At 34.7% G+C, this 14,707-nt stretch overlaps 1 protein-coding gene across 4 annotated transcripts in view; it reads left to right on the forward strand.

Moving 5' to 3' along the window:
* Positions 1-964: 964 nt before the first annotated feature.
* enpp2 (ectonucleotide pyrophosphatase/phosphodiesterase 2) overlaps positions 965-14,707 on the forward strand; it is a 49,606-nt gene continuing 35,863 nt past the window's right edge. For 2 of the 4 annotated variants that reach the window (XM_059560538.1, XM_059560540.1), the window contains exons 1-15: positions 965-1,110; positions 1,424-1,526; positions 3,180-3,335; positions 3,771-3,896; positions 4,235-4,295; positions 4,728-4,825; positions 5,081-5,160; positions 5,412-5,531; positions 10,459-10,514; positions 11,591-11,656; positions 11,983-12,055; positions 12,447-12,555; positions 12,676-12,801; positions 13,246-13,277; positions 13,678-13,805. In XM_059560538.1, the coding sequence (XP_059416521.1) occupies positions 1,093-1,110; positions 1,424-1,526; positions 3,180-3,335; positions 3,771-3,896; positions 4,235-4,295; positions 4,728-4,825; positions 5,081-5,160; positions 5,412-5,531; positions 10,459-10,514; positions 11,591-11,656; positions 11,983-12,055; positions 12,447-12,555; positions 12,676-12,801; positions 13,246-13,277; positions 13,678-13,805 (1,352 nt within the window). In that variant the 5' untranslated portion in view covers positions 965-1,092. Of the gene's footprint in view, positions 1,111-1,408; positions 1,527-3,179; positions 3,336-3,770; positions 3,897-4,234; positions 4,296-4,727; positions 4,826-5,080; positions 5,161-5,411; positions 5,532-10,458; positions 10,515-11,590; positions 11,657-11,982; positions 12,056-12,446; positions 12,556-12,675; positions 12,802-13,245; positions 13,278-13,677; positions 13,806-14,707 lie in introns of all 4 variants that reach the window. The other 2 variants (XM_059560537.1, XM_059560539.1) reach the window with 2 other exon arrangements.

Here is a 14,707-nt window from a genome sequence, read left to right on the forward strand (position 1 = left end):
GTCTCCATTGAGGGAATTTTACTAGGAAGTTCTTTTTCACAGATGTTTATGTATATTGTATGAATCCATAAAGAAATTTTGTTTATGCTTTTTTGTTGCCACAAAAAAAAAAAAAAAAGTTGTACATAACCAGTTGCTGGTCCCCACTGATTTCCATAGTATTTAAAAAAAAAAAAAAAGTCAATGGGTGGACCAGTACCCACGTCCTTCAAAATCTCTTCTTTTGTGTTTCAGTAAAAGAAACTCATGCAGGCATGAGGATGAGTTAAAATTTTAATTTTAGGGGAACTTTTCCTTTAAGGACAAAATCCAAGATATAATACTGACCTATTTTCCTAGATCGCCAAAATGTTATTTCCGCTCGTGATTAGATTTTGCGTAGTAGCGGTCTGATCTCGGTACAAAAAGCACTTTTCCACTTTTTGATTCTTTGTGAAGTTTGGTTCTTTGTGAAGTTTCGCAATGTCAAAACATGGATAACCCAGATAAGTACACATAATACCTTAACCTTCATCTGTTTATTTTGTGATCTACTCACGGGCGTAGCCGTCATTTCAGAAGTTAATTTCATATATATATATATATATATATATATATATATATATATATATATATATATATATATATATATATATATATATACACGCACGCACGCACACACACACACACACACACACACACGCGGGGACGCCCATGGATCTACTTTGTTTGGGGTCCAGACTTGTATTTTCCGTTTCAAATTTTTTTAATTCTGACCTAACTGCAACACAGTCGATATATAATTACAGGTTTAGCCCCAATAAAAAACATGTTGCTGAATAAAAATCCAAATAGACATGTACTGCAGTCTAAGAACCAATAAGGGAATCTTATTGTTAAACATATTATTCATTTTTATTGTGTAAGTAAAATGTCTGCTTTATATGGTAAGTATTGGGGGGGGGGGGGGTAAATGGTCTCAGTGAATTTCGTTACAGGTTTGCCAAATATGACGTTAGTTCATGTTTCCTGGTGTAAGGGGATTAATAACGTGAATACGTTTGAGTACTCCCTCAGTGTGGAAGCGAGTCGGGGACCATACACACATCGACCATGCTGCAGCTGAAATGGGTACGGTAAGATAGTTTTGGTGTTCATGTACCGCTTATGTGTTCTCTTTGTAATGAGGTTTATTCAGTCAACTTTTTATTGCATTTACACGTGTAATTAATATGCCTTGAACCTATAAATCATTATAACGTTTATTAGTAGTCGTAGTAGTAGCAGCCTAGTAGTAGTAGGCTATAATTACTAGCAGAATAATGTTCATGAAAAAATTTATAAGGTGGTTTTATTGGCTTTTTCAATCAAAGATTGAATGGGGTGCATTTGCTTATTCGTATTCTTCGGTATGTGACTTCTCTCACAGTGTGTCTGTATGCAGGTATTCTCCGTTATATATCTTCTCTCGCGGTGCTCTGTGCGTGAGGGTTATGTGATCAGGCGTTCCGGCAAGGCCGAATCATCAGATGAGTCTTTCTCAGGATGTAGGTTTATACTTCTTTAATACCAGAATGTTTTTTATACTAGATTATGTGCGCTTAATGTATAAATTATTATACAATTATAAAATTAAGCTGTATGCAATTAATATATAACAAACATGACTTCAAACCACTTATTGTATATGTTTAATACATCTGAATGTGCATCCAGTATGCTAATTAAAAACGTGCATATGAAGAAAGAATAACATTTGGTTTTCAGTGACATTTTAAGGACTCTTTCGCTATATGTTTATATCTATAAAAATCTGTTTTATTGTACATAAAGTGGACCCCTCAAGTGGTAACATAGCATGTCCAAGAATGTTATAGAGAGTTACTACAACTGCTACCAAAGGTACCTATATGTACTGCATGAGTTTCTGTTTCTGTGGGCTGCTATTCATAAGTGGTCTGCCATATTGGATACACAGATCAAGAATAAATGACACTGGGTGTCAGTGTAAAGTCCAAGACCATCGGCTCTATTGGGGCATTTACTAAACAGCAAAACTTAAATACAAACTTAACGAGTACACTTTAAATTTATAGAAATAATAGAAAATGTAATCGACAGTGATTTAATATTTGTAATATTTTGTAGAGTGAACTGTGATTGGTCTTTTCTTAGTTACGCCACCATTTATAGTCCTGAAAAAATAATTTGCATTTTGAACTTTTTAGAATGAAGCCTTTCGATTAATCAGTAAATGTATTTCATAAAGATTCATTATGACCTCATTTTAATCACAAACTTTTACATGAATGTCATGAAAAATGTTAAGTATAACTGATCCTAGATTAAACACGTTTTTTAAAAAATTAAAGTTTACTAGTTAATGTGCATTCAGATAAAAACAATATTTGTTTTATGTGATTAAAAAAAATAGCCATTTAGTTTGGCAGGTCTTGAAATGTAGAAAATGTACATCACATGATGATGTGTTAAATGCATGCAATAACTTTATGTCTTCAAGCCATGTGAAATTAAAGAGGTTTCACATTAGTTTGATTTGAGTTGTTTTTTCAGTGTATCTTGGATGACAGCTCTGTGTTTTTGGTCCGTTTATGTACATAAAGCCAAATCAACTAATCCTACCCAATTCTTAACGTCAAGACAGCACTCTAGTTTATATATTTTAGTGGAGCTTGGACAAAAGAGCAATTGATCTTGCTTTATCCATCATTCAATGATTCATTGTTCATTCTAGAATTTAATTTCATAATGTCATTTGTTTGTTTAAATGTTCTAGTATAAATGCATTCACATTATTATTATTTTTTGTAATTAAATCATTTCACATAGATTGGTAGTAGTAATGAGCAAGGAATATTCAATAAATTGTTTCACTTACTGTTGCTCGCTCAGCTGGTGATTGAAAATTAAATAAATATTTGCTTTGCTCTACCCTAAGTCAATACTGATATATGCAGAGAACATTTTAGATCCTTTACCCATGTTTGAAATTTTACAGGCGGGAATGATTGAACTGCATATATGTGTCTTAAGCTTCAGGGCAGAGCACATACAAATGTTTGCAAAAGCATAACAAGCTTTGTACTTTGGTGATGTGTGTTTTTAGATTTAAAATATCTCTTTAATCTGTATGTTCTATGTCTCTTCTCTCTTTCTTAAACTGTATTCGGTCCCCGAAGTTCTCTCTGACCACCCTTTTAACAGCCTGTCAGGTTCCTGCAAAAACAGGTGCTTTGAACTAGTGGAAAGTGAACCCCCAAACTGTCGCTGTGACAACCTGTGTAAAATATACAACACTTGTTGCTCAGACTTTGATGAGCATTGCCTGAAAACAGGTAAGACCTATAGTATCTACAGTACATTTTTTACCTTTAATTTTGGAGATACACCAAAGTCTGAGGCTTTATGATGTAAAATGAATTAGAAATATTTAAGATTTTGCACTGTTAGGTCACTAATGAAATTGTGATATTAATGTCTCATTTGAACAGATGGACATGGAAAATTCTCAAATCTCAAAAATAAAATAAAATCCACAAACTTGAGGCGTACCAAATACTAAGAAATTTTCAGTTTTGTTTTCTCAAATTAATGATTCTCAAATTAATGAAGCATTTTATTTATTCTTTGACCCCACTGTACTTTTTGTCTGTCTAAATGACAGACGCACCTCAAATTGCTTGTACCAGGGTGCTGTAACAGTTTCCTTTAATTTCACATTGCTTTGGTTTTATCTACAAGAAATGTTGTTAATTTTTTTGTGCCCTTAGCGGGGGGCTTTGAGTGCAGTAAAGAGCGCTGTGGTGAAACTCGTAATGAACAGCATGCCTGCCACTGCTCAGAAGACTGCATGACCAAAGGAGACTGCTGTACCAACTACAGGTCTCTCTGCAAAGGTAGGAGGTTTTAAGATTTTTTCTACAAACTTAATTTTAATGTAATTCGCAGAATGATTAGCAGAAATAGTTTATGTGGTGGAGTACTCTTTTTGATTTAAAAGTGCCAATCACCCACAGATGTTATCTTTTATCCAAACTGTGCATCATGGATACAGTATTTAAATAATTTCCCATCAAGTTCTTAAGATAAACCATTACAGTTATAAAAAGGTGGGGTTTGGCATGTTTGTGAGTAACTGTAGAGCAAGAGCACTGTATTGCCTCACCATCAGACGTATTTGCATGTGTATCAATGTCACCATGTGCTTTATTGACCGACTTCCTCCCTTTATTAGGTGATGCTCCCTGGTTGCAGGGAGAGTGTGAAGAAATTAAAAGTCACGAGTGTCCAGCTGGGTGAGGGACAATACTGAATGGGCTGCCTATCCACCCCACCTTTTATATTCAACACTTTTAAGTGTATAACTCTTATATCTTAGGTCACAACTGTACTTAACATACTAGAAGATAGGCTTTTTTAATGCTGTGAAGTGCTGAATGATGGCAAACACTGTGGTGTTAAAATATGGATTTTGGGCTTCTGTGTGACCAAACAACTATCTGGGATGACTGGGTGGTTTGCATAACAATTAATGTTAATGCATGGACATTAAGTGTGACTTTTTGAGCCTAATCATATGAATGGTGCCTATGGAAGGCTTGAAGGCTGTAAAAAGAACTGTCAAATTAAAGGCTTACCTGTCCACACAAATATGGGCAAATTTTAGCAACAAATATTCATTTCATTTTGTTTGTATTTGGTGTACTAATGTTTATTTCTATGTATAGGTTTGTTCGGCCGCCTGTCATCATGTTGTCTGTTGATGGCTTTCGTGCGTCTTACATGAAGAGAGGAAGCATGGTGATCCCCAATATCGAGAAACTCAGTAAGACTTATGTCTTGTCATAAAAAATTAAAATAAAAACTGCCCAATCACTGGCCAACAGTGTACAGCAGTCGATTTTGCAATTGAGTTTGCCTGTGGTAAACACAGGATCTCAGACAAAGTAAACTTTGGGCACATTCTTGTTCAGAGAACATGTTCATATATTCCATGTGTGCTAAATTACCTCATTTATTGTACTAAACTGATGCCTTTGGCTGATTCTAATAAAGACTTAATTTCTAATTTCTCTTGTAGGGTCATGTGGAACTCATGCACCATACATGAGACCTGTGTACCCCACCAAAACCTACCCAAATTTGTATACAATTACAACAGTATGTATTTAGTTTGTGTACTTTGTGTTACATTTTTGCTCATAAGTGTATATACCCCTTGCATAATCTGCTAGATATTTATCTTTAAAAAAAAAAAAGAAAAATTAGGGGGAAACTTTTGTTTTTTTGGCAGTTTTTCTGGTAGGATTCAAATTCTACAAGGGGGAATTATATGATAATATTATTTCTGTTGCCTCTGAAACCATTTGCTTTGAACATATTTCTTTTGTTTTGTTTTTTCTTTGCTTTAGGGGCTTTATCCTGAGTCTCATGGAATTGTTGGTAACTCCATGCATGATCCTGGGTTTGATGCCAACTTTAACATTCGTGGGAAAGAAAAGCTCAACCATCGTTGGTGGGGAGGACAACCTGTGAGTTGCCCTTCAATATCTTTTTTAAAGCATAGTTCATCCCAAAATAAAATTGTGTCATCATGTACTCATGTTCCATATAGGACTGCCTCATAATATTTGACTAAACATTATTAGTCAACTGATCTGGCTAATAATTTATGTCCGGAAAACAATCGTAAGTGGGGGTAAAGGATGACCTTCAAAAGGTTGCAAGACTTTACTGGTAAACGCTGGTCTATCGTTTATCGACAATCAACATGTTTTATCATTTAAAACATGTAGGTGATTAGTAGCCTAATGTTAGCTATGGCTGCTCATTTTAATATTAGAGTTAACTTAGATAAATGTGCACTTTGTATTTTGCACTTATCCAAGTTTGCGTGCAGACTGTGGAAATTAAATCATACTGAAGTACATACTTTTATGAAGAATATCTCTTTGGATTTGAGACTTTAGTCTTTGCAACTCTTCAGATCTTCTTTATGCACCAAGAGCTTGTAACACATTTCAAAAATTTAAATCGCATCACATAAAGTGGCGTGACATTCAGCCAAGTATGGTGACCCATACTCAGAATTCGTGCTCTGCATTTAACCCATTCAAAGTGCACACAACACAGCAGTGAACACACACCCAGAGCAGTGGGCAGCCATTTATGCTGCGGCGCACGGGGAGCAGTTAGGGGTTCGGTGCCTTGCTCAAGGGCTCCTAAGTCATGGTATTGCCGGCCTGAGACTCAAAACCACAGCCCTAGGGTTAGGAGTCAATCTCTCTAACCACTAGGCCACAACTTCCCACATATCCCTTTAAGGGCTTAATTTATGTTTTAATTTCTTATTATTATGGTATAATATTTTTTAATGTAGTACAATGTTAAAAATAACAGTCTAAGCCCTGAAACTCAAACCATTTTCTCTCTGTATATACTTAAGAGTAATTAAATTAATAATATAAAAAATCAATTAGTTGACTAATAGCTTAAACGAATGACTACTAGTTGGCTAGGAAAATCTTTTGTCAGGGGCAGCTCTAGTTCTCTCTCTCTCTCTCTCTCTCTCTCTCTCTCTCTCTCTCTATATATATATAATTTTATGAGGGGCCGTGCAAGACTTAATTCATTCTGGCACTCTTACACGCTTACATTCTCCTTTCACATACATATATTCTTGCTTTCACACACTTACATTCTCCTTTCAGATACATATATTTTTTCTTTCAGACACTTTCATTCTTCTTACACATGCATACATTTCTACTCTTACACACACTTACATTCTCCTTTCAGATACATATATTTTTTCTTTCACACACTTTCATTCTTCTTTACACATGCATACATTTCTACTCTTACACACACTTACATTCTCCTTTCATATGCATATATTTTTGCTTTCACGCACACATACATTCTCCTTACAAATACATATATTTTTGTTTTCAAACTCATACATTCTCCTTATACATATATTTCTACTCTCACACACATACATTCTCCTTTCACATACATATACACACATACATATATAGATATATGTATGTGCGAGAGAGAGTATAGTGGAAACGGAAGGCGTTTAGTTGAAATGGAAGGAGTATAGTGGAAACGGAAGGCGTTTAGTTGAAACGGAAGGCAGGTTAGGCGCGATCAGGCTCACCGTGACAGGTCTTGATTAGCATGGCTGAGGTAGATGAGGAAGCCGCAGATGTATTTCAGCAAGCTATCTGGGTTTTAAAAAATAAATAAATATTATTATTGTGAAAAGGTTACATGGCCTCGTCCTTTGAGCGAGTTGTGATTGAGGACGCGAGCTCAGCCTCAGTCGTGTTGCCAGATAGATGTATTATAAGCGTCCAAGGTTTTTTTTTTTTTTTCATTTAATTTAGGAAGTGAATAAAGTGGGAGGTTGCAAGTTAGGGACAGCGATATCTTTATATTATTTAAATAACTCAAGACTCATTGCGGTTTATTTATTTTTAGATTTTCATTTACTTATTTATTTTTTTTCAATTGCAGCTCTGCGTGCAGCAATAACTCAGTGCTAGAATAGTGATCTATAAGCGCCACCTGTTGTCAGAGATTGAATTAGCATTTTCATCAGAATCAGAAAGAGCTTTATTGCCAAGTGTTTACACACAGAAGAAATTTCGTCAGGAGCTTCCAGAACAGAAATTACAAACATAGTGCAGACACACATATAATTAAGGAAATAAAACTAATAATAATAATGAAAAATTAATTCAGCCAATCTGATGTTTTTGTTTTGTGCACTTGCTTCATGTTGCATATATTTTTTTGTTTGTTTGTTTGTTTGCTCAAGGTTAGTTTGGCCAGTAACAGAGCAAAATAAACATTTAATAAATGTAAAAAAAAAAAAAAAGAACTAAATAAATTGGCAACGAGAATGGGAATCGGCTCATTTAATGTAAAATAAATAAAATCCTGATCAGTGCATCCTTAACTGGAATAGTTAGGACTACCTGGAAGACCTGAAAAAGCATGGTTTATTTCAGTTTTATCTTTGAACTATTGTACCTATTTGTGCAAAGTGGTTATTATTTATTACAATACAATGTTACAGTCAACAATGAAAACAATTAGTCTTATTGATTGATTGATTGATTGTGGCGAGTCCTGTAAAAATTTTGCCAGGGCAAGTAAAGAAAAAATTAAACCACTGGCCGAACCGGACCAGTAGAAAATGTCTTTAGCGTTAAGCCCTGTTAATACGATCAAAATCAGTGTCTTAGAACTTGTACACAGATCTGTAGAACACGTAGGTTACATAATGATTTGTTAAAAATAAAAACTTAAAATATGTACTTGAAAAGAAAACAGGATGACTTTAAAAGAAAATAGCATAACTGTAAAATTGTGAGGAAGAGCTGAGAAGGTCTTCCTCATGTATTTCCTGGTCTGAGAGTGACTTCCTGCTTATACAGGAAGTAATGGATACCAAAAAAGGTAGAAATATATATATATGTAAAAGGAGAATGCATGTGTGTGAAAGCAAAAAAAAATTATGTATGTGTAAGGAGAATTTATGTGTGTAAAGCAAGAATATATGTATTTGAAAGGAGAATGTAAGTGTGTGAGAGTAGAAATGTATGTATGTGTAAGGAGAGTGTATGTGTGTGAGAGTAAAATCTATGTATGTGAAAGGAGAATATATGTGTGTGAGAGTAGAAATGTATGTATGTGAAAGGAGAATATATGTGTGTGAGAGTAGAAATGTATGTATGTGAAAGGAGAATATATGTGTGTGAGAGTAGAAATGTATGTATGTGAATGGAGAATGTATGTGTGTGAGAGTGCCAGAATGAATTATGGCTTGTATGGCCCCCCATATAATTTTAAGCAACATGCAATATTTAATTTTGTATTAGATATATATATATATATATATATATATATATATATATATATATATATATATATATATATATATCTGAATATATATATATATATATATATATATATATCTGAAATGACGGCTACGTCCCTGAGTAGGAAAAAAAACATATATAAGTCGCACTGGACATATATAAGTCGCATTTATTTAAAACCAAGAACCAAGAGAAAACGTTACAGTCTAGAGAGAGAGGGCGATCTATGATGCTCAGTGGTAGGCTACAGGAGCACTGAGCAGCATAGAGCGCCCTCTGGCGGCTGTAGACGGTAATGTTTTCTCTTGGTTCATTTCTCTTGGTTCATGTCAAATTAATTTTGATAAATAAGTCGCACCTGACTATAAGTCGCAGGACCAGCCAAACTATGAAAAAAAAGTGCTTATAGTCCGGAAAATACAGTATGTAAACGACAGTCAGTGCTATCTGGTATTCTTGACATCAAATCTAGCTTTGAATTTGAAATATGCTCAAACTTCAACTGTAAAAGTTCAATCCAGTGGTACTCATGTACATATGTAGACTACTTTGAGCCATATTCATATCACCATGGCGAAGTCCTGGCCTAATGGTTAGAGAGTTGAATTCATAATCCAGAAATTTGCGAGTTTGAGTCTTAGGCCGGCAGGAATTGTAGGTGGGAGGAATGAATGTACCGCGTTCTCTCCAACCTCAATACCACGACTGGGGTGCCCTTGAGCAGGGGCGTCGGACTGGGGGTAAAACCAGTACTGATAACCAGGGCCCCAAAGGAAGAGAGGGAGAGGAAGTCTGGAATATATATTTTCAAGGGGGGGGGGGGGGGGGGGGGCATTAGGACTTTCTATGCATAGGGCCCGGGATATTGTGCAGCCCCCTGCCCTTGAGCAAGGCACCGACCCCCAACTGCTCCCTGGGCACCTCAGCATAAATGGCTGCCTACTGCTCCGAGTGTGTGTTCATGGTGTTGGTGTGTGTTCATTGCTGTGTATGTTGTGTGTGTGCACTTTGGATGGGTTAAATGCAGAGCACGAATTCCGAATATGGGTCACCATTGGCTGTATGTCACATCACTTTCATTTTAAACTGTGAACCATTGTGTTCAACCATTCTGTTGACGAGAGATTATAGATTATAACTAGTACCTCAGTGGCACAGTATTTCTTCATAATGTCAGTGAGATTTTTAGATCTTGTGCAAGCTACATGAAAACAAAGAGGACATCTCCAACACATCTGTCAGCTATTAACCCAACAGCTGGAGCCAATTTACTTTCTTCAACTTTATTTCTTTTGGCTGATTCTATACCCTACTGACTAAGCTGTGACGGTAAATGAGGCCGTCATAGATGGAACTTACTCAGTCTCGTATCTGCAGCTTCGCCAAAACACTTGTGAAAATTACCCAACACATAGAATGATTGTCTCTTATTTGTGAATTTTAATCCCTACAATTTGTTTAGTTCAGTAATTTTATATATGAAATGAGATATGAAAGAAAAAATATGTCCACAGAAGACAAAGAACATGTGTTGTTTGATAACTTTTATTCCTTCCATTTCTAGATCTGGATAACAGCAGTGAAACAAGGAATAAAGGCTGGTACATTTTTCTGGCCAGTGTAAGTCAACATGATCCAAAGTCAAATGCAAACAATGTCTTTTTGAAGATCATATTTAACTTAATTCTGTAACATGGTTAATCAAATAACTTGTGTGTACCGTTTATGTTATGGACATTAGCGGTACCTCAAATTGTGTGGTTTGTTGAGGAGAGCTGTGCCATTTCATGATTTTAGCCTGGTAGATATTTAAATGTAGGAAAGAAATCCCATAAACGTATAACGGATGAGAACTTGTATCTAGGGACCATAATGTCATGGAGACTTGGAGGTAGGCATGTGTGCCATTAAAACAAACTCCCACAACACCCTAGAAACCACAAAGCAATGACATGTGAAGTTTGTACAGGCAAGCACCACACAAACTTTCTTAAAAGAACATGGAAATCAAATTATACAGCTGGAAAAAGTACTTCAAGCCTAAATTGCAAGTTAATTGCAAGATTTCATAAAACGGAGGAAATCACGTGAATGTTTTTGTTCTGATGTTCTCTCTGGCAAGTCCTGGACTTGCCTGGGACTGCAACACAAATGGTCCCCTCATCTGCACTTACAAAGGGCCTTTTTTTCACTTGGACTTAGACAGAGACAGCTTGAACTGTTTTACTAGTAATTTATGAGAAAAGATTCTATGTGTCAACTGCATTCCACATTCAGCACAGTGTGGAAGGGCAAAGTGCCTTTAGAGCTACTTGCTTTGTCCTCAATCCTTGAAGAAAATAAAATTTTACATTTTTATCTGAGCCCATAGGTTGAGGAGGCCTGATCTTAGTGCATTAATTTACATAATATTGATACAACTGGACAGGAGGTCAGTAAAAGTGGAGCGGGTAGTGGAGAATGGGTTTCCTGTAGAGATTGACTGAAGTAATCATTCCTGCTCCGTAGTCTCTCAATGCCCTACATAAACACTCAAAGACTCTTTGAGACCGTATACATACATATTTACTCTGCAGGCCTTAAACTTACAGGTTAGCTTAATTGTACTGCCCTGCTGACATCTTTTTTGGAAAATGTAAGTTATATATAAATTATATATGTGTATGTACCAGTTCTGACGTGTGGTGCATTAACAGTGGCATTCCATTGGAAAGGAGAGTTCTGACCATGTTGCAGTGGCTTCACCTTCCGGATACAGAGAGGTCTGTATGTACTTAACACCCCCAAAATGCCTTGTGAATATTTATTATTGTTTGAACAATTAATTTTACTCTACAAAATTCAGATCTCTGTGTTTTATAGTGAATGTGACATGAAACTTTGCCTACAGAAACATTGCTCCATGTATTTCTTTTTTTTAGGTTCATGGAGTTATCTTAAGACTCATGTTATTAGTTTTTATTTGCCTTAAGGTTAGACTTTGCCTTATAGTAACTTTGACCCTACAGCAGTACTGTCACTGTTTGTTTTGTTTTATTTTTTGGCTGGGGGGGGGTGTTAAAAGGTAACAGTGTGTGTGTGTTTGCAGGCCATATGTTTATGCAATGCATTCTGAACAGTTGGATTCCTATGGCCACAAACTAGGACCCCACAGCACTGAGGTAAGCAGAGTCTACAGTAAATAATAATAATTAATAATAATAATTCCTTACATTTATATACTGTAGTGCTTTTCTGGGCACTCAAAGCACTTTATATAGAAGGGGGTAATCTCCTCAACCACCACCAGTTCTAATAGTTTGGAAGATTAGTTGACTGGCCTTGTCGCACCTGCTTCAGTCACATACATACTCATATAAACACATATGGTCATGCTGCAAATGTAACAGTAATGCGAACAAATACAGACTCATTGCAAAAACTGCTTACATTCACTTTCTATAGTGTGTGAATAGAAATTTAGTTTCAAGCAAATCTGAAGTTTTAAGACTATTGATGTTGCTGGTGTATCTTTGACATTGAGCATTACACAGATGTTGTTTCATTCTACAGATTGACAGTGCACTGAAGGATATTGATAAGGTGATTGGACAGCTAATGAATGGCCTGAAACAGATGAAACTGCACCGTTGTGTCAATATCATCTTGGTTGGAGACCATGGTACCACATTAAGAAATCCTTGTTTGTGGTTTCTATAATTATACAATTTTATTTGTAGATAAATATTTAATATTTCATATAATATTTGTATAAATATTTTATATATATTTCCTTCTTCAGGCATGGAGGAAGCTCATTGTGACCGGACAGAATTCCTGAGCTCATACATGTACAATACTGAGGACATCATCCTAATTCCTGGGTCTCTGGGAAGAATCAGAGCCCGAAATCCAAACAACTCTAAATGTTAGCAATTAAAAACCAGAATGAGAGTTCTGGCCTGCCCTGGCCTAGTTATCTTAGAAATCACAACATCTTGTTAACAGGAAATATTATCCCTTAAAATCAATATGTTGATGTTGTTGTTGTTTTTACAAATTTTGTTACATTTCAAGTTTTGTTACATTTCATTTTTTTAACCCAACATGAAACCAAATTTACATTTGTGACACAATCAGCACACGTTAGTCCTTAGAAAAATGTTGTATACTTCATGTGCCTAAAGAATTTTCCCTTTGTGGCTGATGTGTGAGCTGGGTTAATTAAATGTCACATTACAAGAGAAAAATGTGTTGAGAGCATGTGAATTTGTAAGGACATTAGAATAGAGTACAGTGCACAATTTATAGAAGTTAATTTGTTTTAAAAGTATCAGGCATCAAAACAATTATTTTTTTTCTCTCTCTCTAGATGATTCAAAAGCAATTGTAGCAAACCTCACGGTGAGTGACTTTCTGTAAAATACTTTATAATAGTATGCTTTTGTAAATTTACATTATACTTTACCAAACCTTTTTATAAGAAAACTGTTTCTGTTTGTCAAAATTAAGAGACTCCATAATTAATGTGATGACCTACATCTGTGTTTACTCTGCTGCTACATCGCTGTGAAGTTGAGCAGAACATCAAAAGTTAGATAAAACTCTTTGCAAAAATATTTTCAAAAAACAAAGTTAGTTTTGAGGAAATTCTGATATTATTTATGTGACTTTAGTCTCAAATAGTCTCTAAATATATTTTGGGACCACTTAATTGATTAAATAAATGGTTTCATTTAAAATGTAATTTCAGTACAGAATGCACTGTTCTTCTTCACAAACATGAAACTTGTTTCTCCTACAGTGTAAAAAGCCAGACCAGCACTTCAAACCATACTTGAAGCAACATCTTCCCAAACGTTTGCATTATGCCAACAACCACAGAATTGAGGAGGTTCACTTGATGGTTGAGAGGAAATGGCACATAGCACGGTATATTGCCTACCACATAATAACATTTCAGTCTTCATGGCTAAAATGGTTAAAATGTCCAAATGTATCAAGTTTCTTGATTGATAGAGATGCTTAAACCTACTATGCAAAATTATAATTTTTTTTTCTAATACAAATACCAAAACATCCCTAAAACAAGATAAACATTAGTTAACACGTTGTGTATCATGAAAAACAAAACAAAAAACAATGAACTTTTTTTTACAGCACTGATTAATCAAGTTTAATGTTAATTTAAATAAATATTAGTTTATATATATATCTATATATCTATATATATATCGATATATATATATATATATATATATATATATATATATATATATATATATGTATTATTAACTAATATGATAATATATATATATATTATATATATATATTATTAACTAATATGATTATATATATATATATATATATAATCATATTAGTTAATAATACATTCACTAATATTACGTTACAAACTTGAAATGCTAAAAAAGTATTAATGCGGAAATTAAATTAACCTGGATTGATATTGTTCATTGTTACACACAGTTCATGATACCTAAATGATTCCTTATTGTAAACTGTTACCCTTTTGTCTTATTTTAGCATGAACCTCACTAAATGTTATTAGATTTCTGCGTAAGAAAAATGTGCCTAAATCAAGATATATTCTCTGAAAATAAGTATTAATATCAGGTTTGCCTGTGATTTAGATTTGTCTTGTTTTAGGTTTGTTCAGATATTTTGCTGTTGGAAAAATACTAATTAAGGAAATTATTTTTATAAATAAATTATATGCAATAGAAGTACCTTTTTAGTTTTTCCCTTGCCTTAGATGCTCCTAATGACACCGTAGACCCTAGTATGCTCGTTTGATACTTAAATGGGATCCTATA

The sequence above is a fragment of the Carassius carassius genome, chromosome 10 (assembly GCF_963082965.1).
Source record: "Carassius carassius chromosome 10, fCarCar2.1, whole genome shotgun sequence".
Lineage (NCBI taxonomy): Eukaryota > Metazoa > Chordata > Actinopteri > Cypriniformes > Cyprinidae > Carassius > Carassius carassius.